The following is a 25,986-nucleotide window of genomic DNA, read 5'->3' on the forward strand; positions in this document are numbered from 1 at the left end:
TGTAGTCAAAATTTATATGCAGACTGTGCGAGGGTTTTCTTGAGGGGGGGTCGAAGGTAATGAAAATGCAGAGGGTACTACATGTATATCCATATATATCTGACATAAAAAAAACAAAGAAAAAAAATCTCAGCCATCCTACTTTGTTCCCTTTAAGCAGGTCTCTTATGGCCATACCATGTTTAATTCATAGTACAAAGGCTTTTGCATTAACATATTTAAAGTTTTAGAACTGCAGGGTTCAGTAATGTTACCTTACGAAGAAAATTCATTGATATTCGATAAAATAATAGAAAAAAAAAAAAATTATAACCTCAGAGTGTTGCCAAATGATCTACTCCTTCTATAGCATGTGCACATAGATCATGTTAGCTTTGTAGCGACAGGGAACATACACAAAATAAGTACAGTCAGTTGACATTCTTTGCTGTCTCTAATGAAAACAAAAAAAAAAAAATCATCATTTACATATGAACAACAGACTACTTCTGGACTTTAATAAACCTACATAATATACAATGTTGCAAAATCCATCCCATTAAACACTGTTTGTATGTATATACTTAGATAACTAAACTAATTTTAATATTTCAAAATTGTCATTATCACCTGTTGATAAATATTTACCAAACTTAATTTAAGACAACTTAATTGTAAAAACATGAATTATCTTGAAATAACAACGATCAAAACCACTTCCTCAAGTGTACAAAAATAAAAACATCATGGCCACAAGTAATGTATCACATGGGACAATACATCATAATGTAAAACTGCAGAACATAAACACTACATATACACAATCAAGCCTCCAGAACATTACTAAAGAAAAAGCATTTCAGAATTTTATGAAAGAAACAAATCTTGAAATGATGCAAAATAAACATTACTGTTAAATAATTATGATAAACATTAATGTATAGATGATAATGATAAACATTAATGTAACACTACTGTAAAGCAAACAAGACAGAGGTTCCAGGGCATTCTGAGGGGGATACTGTAAACCAACTTTTAATCATGTGCCAGAAATATCCATGATTTTTGCTACCTTCTTTTACGAGGGAATATTTCTGAATGTGAACCATTTCCTTAATTGCGTATTTACATAGAATGTATCTAAGTTATGAAAATTAGTTGTTGCGGTTGGATTTCAAACTGACCAGTTGTGAATAAAAGTTGTCAAAAATAATAGTCGGTTACAAACACATAAGCTGATAGTTCTGAATTACTTTCAAAAATTTGAAAGAAATTTGTATTAAAATCACACATAAAATGTTAGAAACTGATTCTATTCTGATAAATTCAAATACAGTGTTGCAAGCCAGGGTTTTTTAATCTGCTACTCATTGCAGCATCAAGCAGGATCTGTCTAAAACGGCAATAGTGAATTAAAATCCAGTGGCTTGCAAGAATGACAACATTATAACAAAACTCATCTCCATCTGTAAACCTGGTTAAACAAGAAGTCTGTGAGCCAATGCTCACTAATAATACCTCCGCTCTGATGTGAATACACAAGTTCAATTATGGACAAACACAGTGATAATCAGGAAATTGACATTGGATTAGTAAAAAATGAATCCCAACATATGGCATGCCTAAACAAACATTGTGTTAAGATTTCAAGCACCTGCAGTGAGTAGTTGCTGAGAAAACTACGACCAAAATTTGTTATGTATGGTACGGACAGACGCACGGATAAACAGGAAATTTACATCAGATTCGTACAAAAATGAATCCCACCATATGGCATGCCTAAACAAAGATTGTGATAAAATTTCAAGCATCTGCAATGAGTAGATGCTGAGAAAACTGCGACCAAAATTTGTTATGTATGGTACGGACAGACACACGGATAAACAGGAAGTTGACATCCAATTCGTACAAAAATGAATCCCACCATATGGCATGCCTAAACAAAGATTGTGCTAAAATTTCAAGCTTCTGCAATGAGTAGTTGCTGAGAAAACTGCGACCAAAATTTGTTATGTATGGTACGGACAGACACACGGATAAACAGGAAGTTGACATCCAATTCGTACAAAAATAAATCCCACCATATGGCATGCCTAAACAAAGATTGTGCTAAAATTTCAAGCTTCTGCAATGAGTAGTTGCTGAGAAAACTGCGACCAAAATTTGTTATGTATGGTACGGACAGACACACGGATAAACAGGAAGTTGACATCCAATTCGTACAAAAATGAATCCCACCATATGGCATGCCTAAAAAAAGATTGTGCTAAAATTTCAAGCTTCTGCAATGAGTAGTTGCTGAGAAAACTGCGACCAAAATTTGTTATGTATGGTACGGACAGACACACGGATAAACAGGAAGTTGACATCCAATTCGTACAAAAATGTCTCCCACCATATGGCATGCCTAAACAAAGATTGTGCTAAAATTTCAAGCTTCTGCAATGAGTAGTTGCTGAGAAAACTGTGACCAAAATTTGTTACAGACAGACAGACAGACAGACGGACAGACAGACACATAAGGGTAAAACAGTATACCCCCCTCTCCTTCGGAGCGGGGGTATAAATATGTGTATTTATCTATGGGTAGTCAACATCTGAATACTAAATGCATTTTATGATACTGATGAAAGTTTGGTGTCAAAATACTAGTTGGTGTAAGGACTGCAAAACATTATATGTTTTTTTCCAATGTCTTACCATTGGTTAAATGTTTCACAGAATCACTGTATCTTATTTGCTTTTTAATTCTATGATTCAAAACTTCTTTGGTGAAATGATCATCAAACAGTGCTGATATGTTGAGTTTTCAACTCCAATTAATGCACATCAGACACATAAAATGCAAAATGCAAAATACACAAAAATTTAAAAGGCCTTTGAAGGTGGTTGAAAAGGACAGCATAATTAACTGGAACATTTAAATCACAGATAAAATTCTACAATACAATTACTGACTAGCACAATTCTTGGTATTTAAAATTTACAGAATAAACTTGAAAATATGATTGCAAAAATGTTTATAAAATTATTGCATTTCCATGTTAAGTAATATGATATCTGAATTTGATACATACTGATTTCACTATTTAGGGCATGTGACTTTATGTACTTGTATAAAACCCTCCCTAACATGGTATCATATAAAGTGTTTTTTAGACTTGCATCTTCTCTTGTAGAAAAAATGATAATATAAAGCAATAATGATGGACACACACAATACATAATAAACAGCACAGAGTCCCATGTCTGTGGTACTGACTGTCCCGACAGCTGGGAGATTTACCTCCCTTGAGGAACCTTTACGGTGACTTGGTTGTCTAGACAACAGCTTCTTCCTCTTTTCCTCCTGTTTTTGTTGACGAAGCTCTCGGAGTTTCTCCAGATCCTTGCTTCTCTGCATCTTCTGCCACCAATCCATATCTTTCTTATCTGAACTAATATCTGGAATGTCCTCCACTTCATTTGGAATGCTAATAATATGATCAGATCCATACAATTCTAACAAATAAATCAACACAGCCTCTTCATCAAACTCGGGATCTTGGTTGCCCTGGGACTTGTGACACTTTGAGCAGGCAGCTTTGGGGGGAAAAGGGACTTTTGGGTGTTTAGGGTCCTCCGAGGCATCACCATGGAGCCTCTTATTGACCTTGTTGTGTGACCTCCACAGCCATAGGACAAGCTCTTTAGGTGAGGTCACCTCAGTGTCGATGGTTGCTGCCATCTTTGTGAAATGTCTGCTGCAGAACACACAGCCAAAGAAATGCTTCATATAACCTCCTATAGCTATGAGAACATCCTTGTACAGGAACTTAGCACCTACAACATATTTCTGTTGATTATTTTCCTTTCTTATGAATTAATTCTATTTCACAGCTATAACACAGGATATATTTTTTTTACATTGAAAAACAAAACTTGCAAAAATTAAAATAGCTTGTCAATTAATGAAAATATAAAATATTCAAAAATTTACCTTTTTTGAATTATTATTCAAAGTAAAGACTGCCACACTCATTTTCGGACTAGAAATGTGTATTTTATATATTGGGTACATCATGTATTGCCCTTTGAGTAAATTCTATAGTATTATGAACTCACTGTCTTTTCCGTACAGGTAAGAATTGACCGTCAGTGTGTGAAAGAGAGTCCACATGCCGCATGGGTATCCACGGAAATAAGTCTGACTCCCTTGACAGGAAACCCAGAGGACTGACTCTGGCAGAAAAGAATCAACAGTCTACAAAAAGAAGAGCAGAAAAAATTCAACTAAAAGCAGTTATCATGGGACTTGTTTCCCCTGCATACAGAAAAAAACTACCTTTAAAATTTTTTGTACATGGTTTTAGAAATATATTTTGCTATAAAAGAAAGAGCACTTTTTCTTCTCAGCGAACACATGCTTACTGAATTTTAAGGGAAACAATCAACAATCAAGTCATTTCAAATACATGTATTGCCGAAAAAAAACCCACACAACTCTTTGGTGCATTATATATATGTAACAGAAGTTTGCCATTGGCAAAGCCTTTGAACAGAATGACCTACCTGTAAGGATTCAATCATGTGTGACCAGTGATAGCTAGTTATGTCTGGTACCCCATCCAGCCAGCTGGACAGCTTCCTCAGAAAACTACTCACCTCCTCCCGTCCAGGAAAATACTAAAAATAGCAAACTTGTACAATTTCACTTCAAACAACTAGCTTCTTTTTTTTTTTTTTTTCATAAAACCTACCTTGTGTTACAAAAAGAATGGAAGGATATATTAAAGTATTCTTAGAAATTTAGACTAGTTTAAAGATACATTATAAAATGAAAAGAATTGCATCATTTCCTTATAAAAGTTTCTTTAAATCATTTTTCAATTCTCTGAACCAGTATGAACCACACAAAGAACAACATTCCTCAGCTAAAAATATTGCCTACTTTAGCAAGAATGCGAACAAAATGCTGGAGAGCTTTTAGATCCTCCCCTTGAATGTCTTTATGGATGGCCACCTCATGCCTCAAACAATAGGTCAAAGCAGACTCCAAGTCCTGCATGTGGACAGCATACCTGAAGTGATATCAAAATCATTGTTTATATCTGTTTTGATGCTTCCTTACTAAACTTCTTGCAGTCATTATATTGGCTATATATATGTAGGACTCCAAAGTGTGATGGGACTCCAAATTCCGATGGTCATGCCAAAGTCCAATAATCTGCGCCAAACCCTGATGGTTTAACACGCCAAGATCTAAAATAATACAAAATAAATTTTTTATGCGAGGATTAACCTTAATCTCTCAGAGAGGTTAGTCCAGAGAGGTGCAAGACTAACCCTAATTGGTTGAAAGGTGTGTAAAAACTATAAACTAGATATCTTGGGTGAATGCGAGACCAACCTTAATAAGTTGAATAGTGTGCAAGGACTAACCCTTAATCTCTCGGGTTTATGCGAAGCTATCCTATAATCAGTCCAAAAGTGTGCAAGGACTAACCCTGATCAGCTGAGTGGTAAGCGAGGACTAACCCTAATATCTCTGTTGGGTGCAAGCAATAAGCAAAATCAGTGAAACTGTATGCGAGGACGAATACTAAATTGATGGCTTTTGAATGCAGGACAACGGCGTCAAGGACTGATGTCGGAATACTGTGAAATCATAAATGTTGATTGTTTCTCCGCACCAATGGACTTTAGCGCAGCGCGTCTCATGGGAAACGAGCCATCGGACTTTGGTGTGACCATCGGACTTTGGCGTCCGTACCGACATCAAACCATCGTGGTTCAGCGCAGACCATCAGACTTTGGCGAGACCAGCAGCCTTTGGCGTGACCATCGGACTTTGGAGTCTTACATATATATATAGATATATATATATATATATATATATATAAACTAACTTTTCAGGGCTTTTTTCTTTAATAGCCATGTCTTGGACACTTTTTTTCTGATTCTGGGGTTGAAGAACATCAACTTCCTGTTGCAGATGCTCAGAGTCTGGCAAAGGCAGTGGTTGTTGGTTTCTACCACCTAGTTTCTCTGTGGAGACAAGGGCTGTCAATGCACTCACAAAGGATGCTCTGTCAGTATAACCTCTGAAAACAAGAGATAGACACCATCCATAGTATAGCATATGAAACTGTAAAAAGAATGCTAAATTTAGTTTGCTTATGTATTCAATATAAAGTATCTTGCAATGTACAAATTGTACATGTCTATTGATTACTATGTGATCAAGTTCTTTATTGTCAAATCATTTTAATTTGGGGTAGGGGTGGGAGGGTGTCAATGTTCTTTGGCAATCAAGAAACCCATGCTCATTGGTCCCCCATGAACAATGATGCTTCCACAATATATAATTACTTTATCAAAATCACATGAGAGCACTTTTATTTGTCTTGTCAATCAAATATTTAAACATGAATATTTCACTGATGTTCTTGTTGCTTCTCATATATTTTTTTTTATCAACCATTACCATCTGTAAATCAACTGTTAGTGTTCTGAAACTTGAGTGTATCACTGAATCACTAGGCAACTTAGTCCTGCACTTGCAAGTATCAATAACATTTGAATGTAAAATAAAAATAACAACAACCTTCATTCAATTAAAGATATATATCTAAAAAATAAATAAATAAAGATATAATATTCATCATTCATAACTTAATATGAAGATTTTGAATTAACATTTCTGTTAAATACAGACATAAAGAAAATGATCTTTTTTACCATCCTGAAAACTCTTACTTTGCAATCTGCTTAAAACCATGTGGCTCAAATAAATACAGAGATGGAAATGTTGTGATGCCAAACTTTTTTGTGCTCTGGGCATCCATTCTAAGAACTAGAATGTTAGAATTCAGGCTGAGGTCCAATATAACCTACAACATAAAAATGTTTTAGTTAAGAATGAATATTGATAATCACAGGATAAGTATAACAGGAACTCAGTCCAAACAGGAAACAGAAAAAAGATGAGTAAAAAAGGTCTGGATTATGACCCTTCATGTAAAATAGTGTACTTCAACTTATAAATATCATATCTTTTTAAGCAGATCTTGAACCAATTTAAGACACTGTTGTAAGACTTGCCACTACCAGAAAGAAACATAATATCTAATTTTGCTATAAATGAAGTAATATTGACAATAACAGGATAAAGAATAAAAGGAACTTATTCCAAACAGGAAACATGAAAAAAAGACTAGTAAAAACAGTGTGGCTATGACCCTTTATAAAATATGGGACAGAAATCAGTGTAAAAAAGATGTAGACAATATACATGCAACAAGAAACATCAAATGTAAATACATGTTTTATTAACAACAAACATCAAATGTAAATACTTGTTTTATTAACAACAAACATCAAATGTAAATACATGTTTTATTAACAACAAACATCAAATGTAAATACATGTTTTATTAACTTACTTGTCTCCCGAGATATGATTCCTCCTCCTCAAAGATGAGGGCTACAAGCTTGTGTTCTTGTCTTGCTGACTGCCAGATGTTTTCTATATGTCTGTATTTAAAAAAATATTTTGATGAAACTGGCCCACTGGATTGGGGAAGAAGACCAAAATGTAAAAAGTTAAAAAAAAAAAAAAAAAACTTGCTTGAATATAGCTATAATAAAATACCCCTGGCATATTAATTGAATTCCATGCAATAACTTTTAAACTGCCAAAAATACTTTGTCATTGGCTTCAGCAGGTAATTGGTTCATTGCTGTTGTCTCACCTAAGAGGTAACAGGTACGGACATCCTCTTGGTTTTCTGTTCACTATGGTGAGATTGGTCAGGTAATCAATCATCATTATCTCAATCTCTGATTGGTCAATGCTGTAATAGTCCAGACCCAGGTCCTCATGACCCGCCCCCGGAGGTATCAGCTGAAATGGTGTGGGGATTATTTTAAGTAGAGCGTTCAAATGTTTACAAAATAGACTTCAAAAATGCCCAGTCCTAGATTTAAAATTATAGTAGAAAATATAATAGGGACAAGACATGGTAGAAATTGTCACATTCAAGACATAAAAACAAAGTAAAATTGTGACAGCAAATGCTTTGAGACATTGTTTTATTGAAATTGTCATATCAAAGACACTGAGACATATAGACATTGTCACATCAAATACTACTGAACTTTGGTATCTTGAACATGGATATTTTTAATACCGTGGATATGCTGAAGTGATTTGAAAGTCCCAATTACTTTTTCTTTCAATATTTTATCCTAAATATCTAGAATTCTTGGTAGCTGCAGAACTTTAGCATTATGGTTTTATATTTTTATACCATGTTAAGGTCAAAGACTAAAATATACTGTATAAGTGGAAATTTAAGCGAGACACAAATTTAGCAATTTATCCCCAGAAGTCAGTACTGTATATACTCGCCTATAAGTCGGTTTTTTGGGAGTTAAATATTGGTCCAAAACTCTATGACCGACTTATAGGCGAGTCATAAAAAGATTGGTATTCTCTGGACTGTAAAATGTAGTATTTTATAAATATTTCCCACGATTATCATTGAACAAAGTCTGGATATATTATATCATCTATGTATTCTAAGTTTACACATAAAGTACAAGTATATACATATTTTATTACTATTTTTATCTTAAGTGTGCATTATATACTTTTTTTAATGATTTAAAATTAAATATTGGCGTCATTTCTAAAAATATTATTCGAAACCAGGTTAAAACATCAGAATATTGATTTGAAATTGTCAACTGATTCTGGCAAAAAGTTGTACCGACTTATACGCGGGTCAATGGCAAATTCCTCCAAATTAACCTAAAAAAATACAACCGACTTATAGGCGGACCGACTTATAGGCGAGTATGTACGGTATATATTTTTAGCGAGAAGTAATTTTAGCGATTTTATAATGTAAAGAGAAATAGCTATAACAACCGATACGGAATAAAATGTTAGTGATATTCAATTTTAGCGAGCTCAGAACCCTTGCTAATAATGCCAAAATTAAATCCTCGCTAAAATTTCTCCTTACATGGTAAAACAATAGTGCTACAGTTCTGCAGCTGACAAAACACCTTTATTCATCTAACAGACACACAAACATAGGTAACCAGAGATTACAGAGCTCACCTCAACGAATGTTGTCTTTAAGTAAGGCAAAGTCCCAAACTAATTATCTAGTAGTGTGCATCCCTAGATGTAACATTTACGCAATTTTGGTCCGATAGGGCTTGCAGTTACTTGGAAATGGACTTACCTAAAAACTTTAAACTAGTCACTCATCCAGAAAATGAAAGTTCTGGTTCTGATAGCCCTTATAGATTACTTTAACCTGGTCACTCATCTGGAAAATTCTGGTCAGATACAGCATCCGAAGCAAGCCTGGTAGTGTGCATCTTTAGATGTATCATCCATGCAAGTTTGGTCAACATAGGGCTTAAAGTTACTAGGAAATAAGACCTGCTCTAAAAACTTTAACCTGGTCACTCATCCAGAAAATTCCTATTCTGAACTATGATTATTTCATGAAAAGAAAACATATAATTGAAGATTACAAAGCTTACCTTGCTGAATGTTATCTATAAGTAAGGCAAATCTCACACCAATTTTTTTTGTGTTAGTGTGCATCCTTAGATCAATATCCAAGTAAGTTTGATTTAAGTAGGACTTACAGATACTTGGGAATGGACCAGCTCCAAAAACTTTAATCTGTTCACTCAGCTGGAAAATGTAAGTCAGATCCAGCAAGTCTGGTAGTGTCCATCCCTAAATGCATCATCCAATCTAGAAAATGTAAGTCAGATCTAGCATCTGAAGCAGGTCGGAAAATGAACATTCCTAGATGCATCATCAATGCAACTTTGGTTGCATGAGCTAATATTAGCTGATCTGGAAAATGTTGGTTAGATCAAGCATCCAAAGAAAGTCTGGTAGTCTCCATCCCTAGATGCATCCTCTATGCTTGTTTGGTTCAGCAAGGGGTAATATTCACTTATCTGGAAAATGTAGGTCAGAACCAGCATCTGAAGCAGGTTCGGTAGTGTACATCCCTAGATGCATCATCCCCTCAAGTTCGGTATAAGGTTAATAGTTACTTGGGAATGGAACCTGCTCCAAAAATTATACCTGGTCACTCATCTGAACAGGAGGCCCAAGGGCCTTGGATCGCTCTTCTGATAAACTGTACAACCTATCACTTCTATTTGATGATTCTAATCCAAATAGTACCCAAAAAATATTAAATACAGCCCGGTCAGGGTGACCTACTTTTCAGTTGACTTACTCCGAAGACCCAAGATGCATCAACTGACAAAGTTTGATGATTCTAAGCCGATTAGTACCTGAAATATTTAATTATAGTCATATAAATTGAAAAGTAGGTCACAGTGACCTACTTTTCAGTCAATCTACTGCGAGGACCCGAGATGCATCAACTGACAAATTTTGATGATTCTTAGCCAAATAGTACCCGAAAATATTAAATACAGCCATAAATTTTCAAAAGTAGGTCAGGGTAACCTACTTTTCAGTCGACTTACTCCGAGGACCCAAGATGCATCAACTGACAAAGTTTGATGATTCTAAGCCGGTTAGTACCTTAAATTTAATTATAGTCATATACATTGAAAAGTAGGTCACAGTGACCTACTTTTCAGTCGACCTACTGCGAGGACCCAAGATGCATCAACTGACAAATTTTGATGATTCTTACCCAAATAGTACCCGAAAAATATTAAATACAGCCATAAAATTTCAAAAGTAGGTCAGGGTGACCTACTTTTCAGTCGACTTACTACGAAGACCCAAGATGCATCAACTGACAAAGTTTGATTAATCTAAGCCAATTAGTACCCAAAATATTTAATTAAAGCCATAAATTTTCCAAAATAGTTCACGGTGACCTACTTTTTGATTGACTTACTCCGAAGACCCAAGATGCATCAACTGACAAAGTTTGATGATTCTAAGCCAATTAGTACTTGAAATATTTAATTATAGTCATATAAATTGAAAGGTACTTTTCAGTTGACCTACTGCGATGACCCAAGATGCATCAACTTACAAAGTTTTATGATCATAGGCCTTAAAATGTCCAAATTATGCCTCTAAAACACTTTGAAATTGAATTCCTGCCAAGTTCAAGAAGTAGATCACTGTGACCTACTTTTTAATACATATGTTTTATGGCCCCAAGATGCATCCTCTTGCAAGATTTCAGGATTCTAAACCTCTCAGTATTCGAATTATTGACCTTAATTGTTTTGTAAAAGATTAGCCATAAAATTCAAAAAGTAGGTCAAGGTGACCTACTTTTTAGTTGATGTACTTTGAGGACCCAAGATACATCAACTGACAAAGTTTGATGATCATAGGCCTTAAATTGTTCAAAATATGCCTCTAAATCATTTTGAAAAAAAATGGCTGCAAAACTTAAGAAGTAGGTCACCGTGACCTACTTTTAAGTCAACATGATATGAGGTCCTTAGATGCATCAACTGACAAGATTTGATGATCCTAGTCCTTATAGTAAGCAAAATATCAACATTTTAATAAAATGTAATTTTTGGTCAACTTTGAAGTGACCTTGAGACCACGCCCTTTGCCCCAGGGTGATGCCTTGAACAATTTTTAATCTACAACATATCCTCATCCTTTTGTGTAAGTTTGGTGATAATCTACCCAGTGGTTCTTGAGAAGAAGATTTTTTAGCAACCAGTACTTTTGTTTCTGTTTTACTAATTATCTCCCCTTGTTTAAGGGTCACAACCCTAGTTTTAGTACAAAAGGGAGCCCTTGGGCCAAGGATACCCTGTGACAAATTTGACAATAATTGGCCAAGGAGTTATTGAGTTATGGCCCATATTCTAAAAAGTTTACGCACACCGCACAAATGGCCATAGCATTAGCTCTTTGAGCCTTTAGCTCAGAAGAGCTAAAAATGTAGGTCAAATCAGCATCTGAAGCAAGTATGTTAGTGTGCATCCCTTGATGCACCATCCATATAAGTTTGGTATAAGGTAGGGTTTACATTACTTGTGAATGGACTTACAACAAAAATTTTAACCTGGTCACTCATCTGTAAAATGTAAGTCAGATCCAGCATCTGAAGCAAGTTTTGAAGTTTCCATCCCTAGATACATCATCCATGCAAGTTTGGTCCAGGTAGGGCTTTTTGTACTTTGAAATAGACTTGCTGTAAAAATTTTAACCTGGTCACTCATCTGGAAAATGTAGGTCAGATCTAGCATCCAAAGCAAGTCTGGTAGGGTCCATCCCTGGATACATCATCCATGCAAGTTTGGTGCAGGTAGGGCTTATAGTTTTTGGGGAATGGACTTGCTCCTAAAACTTTAACCTGGACATCGACGCCATCACTGGGTCTATGGCATAACCTCATCTCGACTTTGTCGAGGTGAGCTAAAAATGGGAATAACTAGAATTATCAGTACACTCCTATAATAAATGATTTGTTATATTTTCAGTTAAAATATTTTCATAAATTCTCTAAGCAGCTGTTGCTCTGATATAAAATATGGCACTTTGGTGTCATTTGGTCTGTATAAATCACTGAATTAAATTCAGGAAGTACCCCACAGACTGATAGAAACAGACAAATGTATTAACACACTTAGATAAATCTCTGATTTCAATAAAACGTGTTATCATAATCTATATTTGTAATGGTGTTTATCTATCAATAGAGTCTGTGTATAAAATATTGGTCTTGCACCATCACCACAAGTCTGAATTCATTTTTTTTATGAACATTTGAGCAAAACCAGCTGAAACAATTTTTATCACAGGATGAAAATATCTCAGATAGACTGAATATGATCCTACCTAGGGCCACCATTGAACTTTTCACTGTTTCAGTTGACAGTCCCATAAGCATATAAATATATCATACAGAAAATAACCAGATTGACTTGAATTGATGTGTACTTTCCCTGATATTTGATAACAACATATAGTCTTCTTTATCAAGTTAAATTTCATGAGTTCTAGAATTTCATTTCTCATATTGCTTATAAAATTTCAAGAGATACTCAGAGGAAATTATTCCAAGCTAAGCTTTATACTGCAAAAAGAGGTTTCTCTGCAAATTTTAAGGTCAAAACACATTTGTATGACAGACAGATTAAAAATTTCAAAATTCTAGAATATTTCTTCAAAAACTAACACTCTTATAAACTAAGAAGATGGGTGAACATGACGAGCGAAAAGCCTATAGTGTGACAAACATGAAGGTGAAAATTAAATCTCAATTATATCAAAATTTTCCTTGATACTTCATCTGACATTAAAATATACTTTATGTAAAATCTCTACAATTTACAAAAATCTCACAAAGATTGAAATTATTTGCTTATGAAATATTGTACACACACTAAAGAGGGCAAAAAGAGTCATTTTCTCATACTATAACACTATTTTTCGATATGAGTGGGTCTTCGCTCCATTTTTTTGAAAGTTAATCCTCGAAGTTTGCATAAAAATATACATTTTTTGGTTTCCTAAAATATGGAGCAAAGACCCACTATACCTTTAAAATACACTTTTATGACACAAAATTCGCATCTTTCCGAGAAATACTTGAAGTCCATTAAGTCAAGGGTCATATCACAAACATGTTTTAAATACCGATATTCATCAGATCTTGTGTAGTCTAGTGGTTAGCGTGCTAGTCTCGAGAGGAAATGATACTCAGGATTTTTATTGCTAGGGTTCGAACCCCCATGAATATCACATTATTTTTTTTAATAAAAGAATAAATTTTCCGAGAAAATTTTCCTCAGAAAAGTTTTGTTTATCATAATTTCATACATTTCAATAATGAGAACTTTACTCTAAATACTGAATTCACAAACTGAATATGATTTTTATATATTTGAAGCTATAGGCTTTCTGCACGCTATGTTTGCCCATCTCCTTTTTAAAACATTTCTTTTTTTTAAAGAAAAGATGTACTGAATTACCTGAGTTGCCTTACTTAAAGACAACATTCATTGAGGTGAGCTCTGTAATCTCTGATTACCTATGTTTTATTTGATCGATGCCAACAAACTTCCAATTGATTATTGATAAAAAACCAAAATAAAAAACAAACGGCTGGGACACTTTCTAAGGGATGGAAGGGTATGATAATCTAAAGATTAATTTTACCTGGCCTAATGCATTATTTTACAAATCAACATGTAGTAAAGAGAATGAGGAGTAAACCTGATAAGAGTACTACATGTAAGTAAAACATGAAAAAAGAAGAATGTTCCATAAAAATCTTTTTCATAGATCTGGGTGTACATTTACTATCCTCTTGCCAAAGGCTTTGGGATAGAAAATACACAACCTGTTGGATAAAAAATATCATAATAATCTCATCAGAGATGGGAAGCCTGTTTTTGTATGTTTTTCTCTTATGTTCACCTCACAGTTAATCAATATTTTTTTAAAATATTTTCTTTTACCTTCAGAGTTGTGAGGCCCTTCACCTTAGAGTGTGTTCTTAAAGCCTGTTTCTTTTCTCTTACCTTCAGAGTTGGGAAGCCCTTCACCTTAAAATGAGTACATACAGCCTGGTTTTTTTCTCTTACCTTCAGAGTTGGGAAGCCCTTCACCTTAGAGTGTGTTCCTAAAGCCTGTTTTTTTTTCTTACCTTCAGAGTTGGGAAGCCCTTCACCTTAGAGTGAGTACATATAGCCTGTTTTTTTTCTCTTACCTTCAGAGTTGGGAAGCCCTTCACCTTAAAGTGAGTACAAATAGCCTGTTTTTTTTTCTCTTACCTTCAGAGTTGGGAAGCCCTTCACCTTAAAGTGAGTACAAATAGCCTGTTTTTTTTTCTCTTACCTTCAGAGTTGGGAAGCCCTTCACCTTAAAGTGAGTACATATAGCCTGTTTTTTTTTTCTTACCTTCAGAGTTGGGAAGCCCTTCACCTTAGAGTGTGTTCTTAAGCCTGTTTTTTTCTCTCTTACCTTCAGAGTTGGGAAGCCCTTCACCTTAGAGTGAGTACATATAGCCTGTTTTTTTCTCTCTTACCTTCACAGTTGGGAAGCCCTTCACCTTAAAGTGAGTACATATAGCCTGTTTTTTTTCTCTTACCTTCAGAGTTGGGAAGCCCTTCACCTTAGAGTGTGTTCTTAAGCCTGTTTTTTTCTCTCTTACCTTCAGAGTTGGGAAGCCCTTCACCTTAGAGTGAGTACATATAGCCTGTTTTTTTCTCTCTTACCTTCACAGTTGGGAAGCCCTTCACCTTAAAGTGAGTACATATAGCCTGTTTTTTTTCTCTTACCTTCAGAGTTGGGAAGCCCTTCACCTTAAAGTGAGTACATATAGCCTGTTTTTTTTCTCTTACCTTCAGAGTTGGGAAGCCCTTCACCTTAAAGTGAGTACATATAGCCTGTTTTTTTCTCTTACCTTCAGAGTTGGGAAGCCCTTCACCTTAAAGTGAGTACATATAGCCTGTTTTTTTCTCTTACCTTCAGAGTTGGGAAGCCCTTCACCTTAGAGTGAGTACATATAGCCTGTTTTTTTTCTCTTACCTTCAGAGTTGGGAAGCCCTTCACCTTAGAGTGAGCCTGTTTTTTTTCTCTTACCTTCAGAGTTGGGAAGCCCTTCACCTTAGAGTGAGTACAAATAACCTGTTTTTTTTTCTCTTACCTTCAGAGTTGGGAAGCCCTTCACCTTAGAGTGAGTACATATAGCCTGTTTTTTTTTTCTTACCTTCAGAGTTGGGAAGCCCTTCACCTTAGAGTGTGTTCTTAAGCCTGTTTTTTTCTCTCTTACCTTCAGAGTTGGGAAGCCCTTCACCTTAGAGTGAGTACATATAGCCTGTTTTTTTCTCTCTTACCTTCGGAGTTGGGAAGCCCTTCACCTTAAAGTGAGTACATATTGCCTGTTTTTTTTCTCTTACCTTCCGAGTTGGGAAGCCCTTCACCTTAAAGTGAGTACATATAGCCTGTTTTTTTTCTCTTACCTTCAGAGTTGTGAGGCCCTTCACCTTAGACTGAGTACAAATAACCTGTTTTTTTTTTCTCTTACCTTCAGAGTTGGGAAGCCCTTCACCTTAGAGTGAGTACATATAGCCTGTTTTTTTTCTCTTACCTTCAGAGTTGGGAAGCCCTTCACCTTAGAGTGAGTACATATAGCCTGTTTTTTTTCTCTTACCTTCAGAGTTGGGAAGCCCTTCACCTTAGAGTGAGTACATATAGCCTGTTTTTTTTCTCTTACCTTCAGAGTTGGGAAGCCCTTCACCTCATAGTGAGTACATATAGCCTGTTTTTTTTCTCTTACCTTCAGAGTTGGGAAGCCCTTCACCTCATAGTGAGTACAAATAGCCTGGTTTTTAACATCTGAGCAATCAATGGCTGCTACGCCAATAGCTCCCTTCCATCCTTTAAATAAAAACTAATATTTCATTGGGTCTACATTAATAAACATTCTGGCAAAGAAAAATATCAAATATAATCTGGAAAATAGTTTTGCAAGGCCTGGAATTTAATCTGAAAGTATAGAAATGTTTATTTCTTATAGAGAACAAAATATGAAAGGAGTCAAATTTAGCCGCTTTTTGACATAGAAATCAAAACATCTCACTATAATTCTTTTACTACATCTCCAACAAAACAGTTCCCACAATCTTTGTCAATATCCCTCTTAGGCCTGAAAATGAGACATTCAAAATTTTGCCTATTTATACATGTACATGTACTACCATTTAAGGTGGCATGACAAGGCAAAATTTTCAATGGCCCAGGAGATCCAACAACAATGGTTGTGGTATGTCATTTTCTGTAGAAGTAATAAAAAATGTGCCAAGAACCTTTTGAGATGACAGGTTAAATATAAACACTTTTATAATTGGGAGGATCTGTAGCTCTCTGGTTGTCCATCCCATTTTTTTTTGACCAGGCAAGCTAGAGATGTACAGCTGCCAGGGATACAACAAACAGCATACAGAACATTTCTGTAAGTACATGTATCTTTACATGGTTCTAGTGAAGTTTATCGTCTCATTTATTAGATGCACTGGGTTTGTGATGAATCCTCATTCAGACAGTGTCATTATATCAATTTTTAAAATGTTTCCAATGCCCCACATTTTAAGAATTGCATTTCCTTTTTTTTGAACAAGCATTCTTGCCCTACCGGCAAGTGTAATCTGGTTCTAGTTAAAAATTGAAAATGCCATAATTCAGCCAAAAATCGATGAAGCCAAACAAAATGCAAACTTGATCTGTAACTCGATCAAGATAAAGTAACACACCAAAAATCAGCTCAATATCTGCAAGCGTTTAGAAAAAAATGCGGAAAACCATTAGAAATTGAAAATGCCATAATTCTGTCAAATATCATTGAAGCAGGATGAAATGCAAACTTGATCTGTAACTCATCATACACTCAAATATAAACAAGAGACCCAAGGGCCTTAATGGTCACCTGAGTATAATACAACAATTTAGAAGTTAAATATACTGATAGATGAAGCTTTGTTGCCCTAAAGCAAGAGAAGTAGGAAGATCAGGATCAACAAAATAATTAGTTTAGTATAATTCAGTATCAACTCATAACTTAAGTTCTAATCTGTCCCCCACTTAACACTATCACCATGCAGACTATTAACAAACTATTAGTGCTTCTGTACTATTTTTAAACCCATATTAAGACCTCTAGCATTGACCTCTCTTATGGTCTTTGAAGAACTTTTAATAAAATAAGTTATTTTTGTCTCATTTTTATTTATCTATTACTTACAGGTCTGCCTGATTATTAAAACTAAGAAAGTACTTTTTGAATGATACGATAAACATTCTTGCTTAATTATCTTATTCTATTAACCTTTCAAATACAGTATTTAAAGTGATTAATTATCAAAGGTGAATGGAAAAGGGGAATAACTTCTCTCAGTAGAATACAAATTAATAGAGCCCTGTCCAGGACCAGAATGCTTAGACGAATGGTCCAGATGTTCAAAAATCTGGTAGAAATATGCTTACTTATATCATTTAAACTTTTACTCAGTTTGCTTCCGATATGCCCAGAAGCAGAGAAGAATTTCACAGGTACAATGCATTTTCACTACAGATTCAACAAAGCCTTACCTTAACACCAGAACCCAAGATCAAAGGTCAAGAAATTTACAAATTTGGAAGAGTTACCCTCATCATCATAACTATGGACTTCAATGAATTAACACTTTTCCACTATATTATCAAAGCCCCCCCCCCCCCCCCCCCCTCCTCGTTATGCCAGAACCCCTGACCCTAGGACCACAAGATTTAAAAATTCTGTTTGAAGCTCCAATTTTCATCATAGCCAAGCAATTTATTTATCAGCTCAACATTAAGGAGCAGACAGGATTAACTAATAGAATTAATGCATTTTCACTATATAATCAATACAGCCCCCCTCCCCCCCCCCCCCTCCTCAAGAACCCCAAAAACTGAGGCCATATATTTAAAAATTTTGGAAGAGGCATCCTTGCCTATCATAATCATGCACTTAGTTTGTTTAAATAATCTCCAGTAGCAAAGAAGAAGATTTTCATAGAATCAATGCATTTTCACTATATAATCAATAGAGCCCCGCCCTAACACCAGAACCCCTGACCCTGGGGCCATGAAATTCACAATTTTTAAAAAGGCATCCTTATGCATCATAACCATGCACTTAGTTTGTTTAAATAATCTCCAGTAGCAGAGAAGAAGATTTTCAAAGAATCAATGCATTTTCACAATATAATCAATAGAGCCCAGCCCTAACACCAGTGGACATTTTCACAAACACTCTTACGACATATTTTTATCCTAAGTGAAAACTTATGATAAAAATCGTTTTCACAAAAAGTCTTAAGATATTTGTAAGTGCAAAATCTGTCGTAACTTTACGAGAGCCCCAACCCTCTCTTAAGTATTTTAAAATCGATTTTATTATAAAAATATAACCGCAAAAACCAAAATACATGTTAAATTGAACTTTTTAAAGCAACTTCCAATAACATTTTATATTTTTTTCACAATCATTGTCGAAAAATCAAATGAAATACACTACAAAATATTTACGTTATAAGTTTCACTTAAGATTTTCGTATGACCTACTTTTACGTCAGACTTGTGATTGTGACGTCAGATTTTAAACTTTCTTGCTTCACAAACGCTTGCATTCGCAATAATGTTTGTTATGCTGACAAATGTTGAAAACTTAGTTTTATTTTTATTTTGACGCACTTATTTAAGGATTATAAAGCATATTGAAGTCGTTGCTAGGGATGAAATCTGTCGTAAGTAAAATCTTAAGTTCAATCTGCTACGAATGCGTTCGTGAAACGCACTTAAGATTTGTTGTAAGAGATTCTTAAGTTAAAATCTTACGCAAAAAACTTAAGATTTTTTGTGAAAAGGGCTACAGAACCCCAGACCCTGGGGCCATGAAATTCACAATTTTTGAAAAGGCTTCCTTATACATCATAACCATGCACTTAGTTTGTTTAAATAATACCCAGGAGCAGAGAAGATTTTCAAAGAATTAATGCATTTTCACTATATAATCAATAGAGCCCCGTCCTAACATCAGAACCCCTGACCCAGGGGCCATGGCTTTCACAATTCTGGAAGGGGCCCAACTCCTCATCATAACTATGTACTTAGTTTACACCTTAATGCCCAGGAGCAGAGGAGAAGATTTTCAAAGAATTAATGCATTTTCACTATAGTCAATAGAGCTCCGCCCTAACGCCAGAACCCCTGACCCTGGGGCCATGAAATTCACAATTTTGGAAGAGGCACTCTTGCTCATCATAACTATGTACTTAGTTACCTTATTTAATACCCAGGAGCAGAGAAGAAGATTTTCAAAGAAATAATGCACTTTCACTATATGATCTATATAGCCCCACCCTGGGGCCATGAATTTCACAATTTTGGAAGAGGCACTCTTGCTCATCATAACTATGTACTTAGTTACTTTATTTAATACCCAGGAGCAGAGAAGAAGATTTTCAAAGAATTAATGCTTTTTCACTATATAATCTATAGAGCCCCACCTTGAGGCCAGAACCCCTGACCCTGGGGCCATGACATTCACAATTCTTGAAAAGGCACTTTTGCTCATCATAACTCTCAACTTAGTTACTTTATTTAATACCCAGGAGCAGAGAAGAAGATTTTCAAAGAATAAATGCATTTTCATTATATAATCAATAGAGCCCCCCCCCCTAACACCAGAACCCCTGACCCTGGGGCCATGAATTTCAAAATTTAGGAAGAGACACTCTTGCTCTTCATAACTATGTACTTAGTCACCTTATTTAATACCCAGGAACAGAGAAGAAGATTTTCAAAGAAATAATGCACTTTCACTATATGATCTATATAGCCCCACCCTTGGGCCAGAACCCCTGACCCTGGGGCCATGAATTTCACAATTTTGGAAGAGGCACTCTTGCTCATCATAATTATGTACTTACTTACTTTATTTAATACCCAGGAGCAGAGAAAAAGATTTTCAAAGAATTAATGCATTTTCACTATATGATCTATGTAGCCCCACCTTGAGGCCAGAACCCCTGACCCTGGGGCCATGAATTTCACAATTTTGGAAGAGGCAGCTGGTTTTGACAATGCAGTATGCTGATCAATACTAACAGATTTACCTTTAGGGGCACCTGCTTCAAACCAGAAGATATATTGTATCTGTTTTGACTTCATAAAACCTGATTCACTATAGATAAGTACGTCATGAGAAAGGACAGATGGCTACTATTCATCTTTACAGCCTTTCACTACCTACACTAGTTAGAACTGATAATTTATCATTCCTGCTGTAACATTTAATGCCTCTGTGATTCAAAAAAGTGTGTATTTTTCAGTGCAGTCAAGACACACTGACCAAAAAGCTTAATAAATTAGAGATATAAACATCTAAAGGTGTCTATATATGTTTGTTTACTCTATGAAGGATATATTTTTTAACACTATCCTTAAAAAATCATTAAAAAAAACACATTAAGCAATGTGACACTTCTTCATTATCTCTGATTTGAGACAAATAATTGATATTTGTGCACAAAATAAATAAAGTGACAGATGTATTTAGATGGAAGTGTGTTTTTTTTGTGTTATTTTCCTGTTAGTGTAATCTTAATATAATCTTAACATCTGTATTAGTATACAATGCATGTTTGTCTTGAATGAAGTGATATGCACTCAAGAAAAACCACAAAATTGATACCAAGCATAAAACATTTCATTGTACTGATAAAGTCATTAATATTAAGAAAACTGACAAAGTCAAACAGGGCTTTACAGCAGAATGCATATTTGAAAAATCTTGAGCTTTTGATCATGACCTTTGAAAATGGACATTAAAATTTTACCCTATTTTTTAATTGCATAAAAAATAAAATCATTGAAATATACTGTGAAGTCACCAATTTTCTTACTGGCGGTTGGGGGTGGGGTGTTGGTAGGGAGGGTGGGTGGGCGGTAATTATCGTTTTGTTTTTGTGGTATGAAGAGACCCATGAATTCATGCCCATGATGCCCTCTGTGAAGTGCTAAAATTGGACTATACTCTTCATCAACCATGAAATCAAATGCCCATGAACTAATATTTTTTTCCTCAAAACCACAAAAATTTAACCCTGTGAAAATAATTGATTTTACAGTAGTTTCGTGTTTGTGCAATATAAGTGTGTGTTCCGGGAGAAAAAAATTAACTTAATTTGATAAAAATCTATAATAATTTACTTATATACAGAAAAAAAGCTTTTAAGTTGATTTATTTAATGTTGGGAAAGACATTTAATCTCATGACTGATCATCACTAATTATATTCAATTTCATTCATTGACATCATATGTTGGTATAAAGTCAAGAAACAATCTATTTCAAACAACACATCAATCATTTATACTTATTAGCATGTAAAGTGTAATTTAGAGTCATTCAGTCAATTTTCCTTCCTTATAAATTTATTTACTAGATAGTTACAGATATAATTCAAAGATTTGAGGTCTCTTGGAGTTATCATTTTTTTTGCGGTCAGAACCATAAGTGATCATAAAAGATTAATGAGTTCATTATATTATCTAATTATTGATAAACAACTGATTATGAAAATCAATTGATTTTAAATGAATTTATCTTCAAAATTTTTCCATGAACCTAAATTAAATATTTTTTTGGTTCTGAAAATAATGAAGCATCAAGTAATTAAAAGGTGAAAAGTTTTGTCAATCAACCTTACTAAACAATAAAATGCTTTCTTTGGTTGTTAGTACGGGAATTAATGTCGCAGCTGTTGCAGAAAAAATACATAACCCACGTAAGCAGGTTATGTGATTTTTTTTCTGCAATAGCTGCGACGTTAATCCCGTTCTAACAAACAAAGAAAGACATTTTATTGTTTATATTTATATCCCTATAAAAAACATTCAAAGTAAATCAAATATGTTAAATATTGTATTATAGATATGTATGTCATCGTATGCATAATTGACGGAACAGCCATTGCTTAAGAAATCTATGCAGGTGGCTTGCTTAGTGTTGTTTACGGAATGATTAACGGCAACGTTTTTTATAAGAAATAAAGGAAATAATATTCAGTGGATGTAAATATGTCCTTTTACTCTCAATGATCAAAACACTTGTCAATTGACATGTTTGCCTTGACCATTGATCAAGTGCGGAAAATCATATTGCAATATACTGCAATATTTACCTTGAATATTGCAATAAATTGTATTAATTATTATGAATAAATTTGACTAGAAACTTTGAATTGCTATCAAGTATCAAGTTCAAAGACTAGTTGAGTTTATCTTTAATCATAAGGATTAAGCATACTTGATTGTGATAGAATTCGGCCAAGCCGAACCAAGCCGGGTAAACCCCGGTGCACTCTTAGAATCAAGTGAACAGGCTCATGTAAAGTAATAGAAATATTATATTTCTATCGTAAAACATTATCTAGCATAGAAAAGGACTACACTTTTTGCAAATATGTTCATTTCACAAGCGTACCTAGATCAAAAGCTTCACGTCTTAAAACAAACAACTTTCAACACTACTATCCCAAAGGACGCCATGTTGAAGCCGCCCAAGCCTATCAAATTTTTCCGGCTCAGTCGGCTCACCCGGCATCAGTGGCCATTTATAATTGTAAAATGTACTGGACTATTAAAAACTGGTACTACATCCCAACCATTGTACTGATTCCACCTCAGATTTTAGAACCACAGCATATGTGCTGTAAAAATGATTTTTTATACATTTTTCTAATCAAATTTATTTTAAAGTGAGATTATCAAAATTACAACCGTGAATAAAAAGTTTTCTCTCTCTTTCTCTCTCTCTGAAAGCTGACAAAGTAGTAAGCACAGACCACAGCATTGGTCCATGTTTTTTAAACATTTGTTTTTTATGAGATTAAAATGCCCATGGAAATTACAAGTTATTTCAGCAGTTTCTACAAGTAGAAGCTAGGTTTTTACATATTTTTATAAGTTTCGTGAAATACTGGTATTTGATTTTCATATTGTAATATATAATCCCCGTGGGTCATACCGCAATATACCAATAATATTGTACATCCCTGATCAAGTGACACCAATATAAAGTCTTCTTCAATCCATTCCATATCAGTTATATATATATAATAAGGACAACTACTTAGTAAATAGGGGTGGAACAATGCACAGGTCTTGCAATACAATACATATCTCAATACATGCAATATGATACATGTATCTCGATATTATGATAAATTAGAAAACTTAATAAACTTAGTATTTTATTTGTCTTCTTGGCAATAAATCCACAAAATTTATATCAAATCACAAGTGTTTTATAAGTGCTACTCTTTCATTTTCAATTTTTTAATAGGTTGTTTGTGTATCGTTTCGTATGGATTTTTCAATGCATGTATCGTTAACCCTATCTTACCAGAAAATATTGGTATGTATCAGTGTATCAGTATATCGTTGCACCTCTATTAGTAAGTAAGTCAGTGAAAGACATATACAAGTTTTTTAAATAACATATCCAAAGAAGATATCTTATTCTTGAACTTTGACTGACTCTTGTAGGTGTCTTCCTCTAATACACCTCCACCCCACCCCATAAAACAAACACTGAAGTGGAGGGACAGACTGAAAGATGGATGGACATGGCTTTTACCATAGTTACATTCACACTTCATGTGTGAATTCTGTAAACGTCCAGATCAAACTCGATGTATTTTACGCATGACCCCAACTTGGATGTCATTTTTGAAACTGACATTCCACTAGGGGTGAAACGATACACCTCCTTCACGGTTCGATAAGTATTGTATAATTTTGTCTCGGTTTGGTTATTTTCGATACGATACATTTTGATAGAAGGAAACAAATTCAACATTGTTTTATGCTTTCTTTTTCTAAATCTTGTCACATATTTTACGAATTTTATTTGCAAATTGACTAGAAGAAATTGATTAAAATTATTTGACTGTCAAAAATTATTTTACAAGCTATCAGTCATCAAAATTTTATGTTTTCTATACTTATTTATACTGAGTAACGTGTTTTACCTTATGGCAAACCAGACTGAATAACGATCCCGACCGAAAAATGAACCGAACCGAAAATTAGAGATTTTGCACCGTGTATCAAACCGAGAAAAAATACCGCGGTGAATCGATACCGCGGTGAACCGTTTCACTCCTACATTCCACAGAGGGTCATTTGATTCTTTATTCTGACTATAGATCGTTCCATATTCATGTTTAAAACAAGGTTTTTCATGTCCATTGACTGACAATTCAACTTTGAAATCAAACATGATTATATATCAGTACCTGAGTACTATCTTCATTACTTGAACATCAATTTTAAGCACACACCTACCTTTAGTGTCTGCGGCGACCTTTTTATAAGTTGGCGCAAAGTGAATACAATGTCCACACCAGGAGTTGTAGAACTCAACATTCCAAGCAAAATGTGAGCCCAATATTGTTTGGTAGAATGTGGCATTGTCTAAACCGATCACGTCATCTGTGGAGTTGTACAACAAGGCTAAAGATGGCGAAATCAGACAGATAAGTGTATATATGGAGAAACAAAACATTGAAGTTGACATATTGCAGCCTTCATACTGCGTCACAACAGCTGATAATGGTCACATTACGAGAAACACGTCGCCAGATTGAGAATATGAGTTCTCACTGTTGAGTCTGTTCTGTCTACCGACAAACCATCTGTTCACTTTTCTCGCCTCCGCAGTTAAGAGAGCGAATTAAGAAAACTGTTAACTCGAACAACACAGTATTCGTAGAAATTAAAAGAGGCTGGGGGGTCGTGGCCATTTTTAGACTATATTGATCTCCTTTAGAAGAAGAGCTCCATATGAAGATATAGAAAAGGATCAAATTTTAAAACTAAAATTTTAAATTTTTCTTTGCCAAATGATAGTTGACAGCTTAAGATATCATATTTAAAAAATTAAGTTAAATCTGGTGGTTAATTTGTGGTTAATTTGTTGACCCCCCCCCCCCCCCCCAGCCTCCTTAAGCAGAACTGGCCAGAAGTAGATCACTGAGATTTTGGTATATTTCTACAAAAGAAGAATAATTTTTAAATTGGTTATGAAAAGATATTTTTAAATGCTAATTTTTTATTTAAAAGATGCGTTTAGGATAAGTGAAATAAGGAATACATGTACAAATGCAGGAGCTCCCCTATCGTCACTATCTTGGGAGTAACGTGACCATATCCTGCTGATTATACAAGGAGTACTGGAACTGCCTTGGAGTAACGTCGCTCCTGACTTTACAAGCACTGCCTTTGCGTAACGTCACCAAGTGCCCATGACTACAAGAGGAACTGTCTTGGAGTAACGTCGACAGATCCTTCTGATTTTTTTTTTTTACAAGAAGCATCGCCTTGGTGTAAAATATTGATAGCTCAAAATTCCACTGACTTTATCAGGAACACTGTCTTAGGAAAATTCCACTTAATGCCGTTGACTTTACCAAAAAGCATTGTTTTGCAGAA

The 25,986-nt window shown here is 34.8% G+C and overlaps 1 protein-coding gene across 1 annotated transcript; it reads right to left on the bottom strand.

Moving 5' to 3' along the window:
• Positions 1 to 2,938: 2,938 nt before the first annotated feature.
• On the bottom strand, positions 2,939 to 25,157 carry LOC133201361 (sulfhydryl oxidase 1-like). Its single transcript, XM_061337176.1, has 10 exons — positions 24,841 to 25,157; positions 16,248 to 16,348; positions 7,713 to 7,864; positions 7,404 to 7,494; positions 6,718 to 6,851; positions 5,868 to 6,062; positions 4,910 to 5,039; positions 4,531 to 4,644; positions 4,084 to 4,222; positions 2,939 to 3,801 (listed from the first exon to the last, which is right to left on the bottom strand). The coding sequence occupies exons 1-10, from the start codon at positions 25,070 to 25,072 to the stop codon at positions 3,119 to 3,121; spliced, it is 1,971 nt and encodes a 656-aa protein (XP_061193160.1). The 5' UTR covers positions 25,073 to 25,157; the 3' UTR covers positions 2,939 to 3,118.
• Between the last annotated feature and the right edge of the window lie 829 nt (positions 25,158 to 25,986).

The sequence above is a fragment of the Saccostrea echinata genome, unplaced genomic scaffold (assembly GCF_033153115.1).
Source record: "Saccostrea echinata isolate AGI-Se365-2 ecotype Australia unplaced genomic scaffold, CSIRO_AGI_Sech_v1 ptg000043l, whole genome shotgun sequence".
NCBI classification, from domain to species: domain Eukaryota; kingdom Metazoa; phylum Mollusca; class Bivalvia; order Ostreida; family Ostreidae; genus Saccostrea; species Saccostrea echinata.

What these genes read in the sequence shown, in the direction of transcription:
- LOC133201361 (XM_061337176.1), bottom strand. Translation starts at nt 25,072, where the DNA reads ATGTCAACTTCAATGTTTTGTTTCTCCATATATACACTTATCTGTCTG. An exon ending in AATCATATCTCGGGAGACAA is followed by an intron (nt 6,852 to 7,403) that starts GTAAGTTAATAA and finishes TTTATGTTGTAG; the next exon opens with GTTATATTGGACCTCAGCCT. An exon ending in TTGTTCGCATTCTTGCTAAA is followed by an intron (nt 4,645 to 4,909) that starts GTAGGCAATATT and finishes TGCTATTTTTAG; the next exon opens with TATTTTCCTGGACGGGAGGA.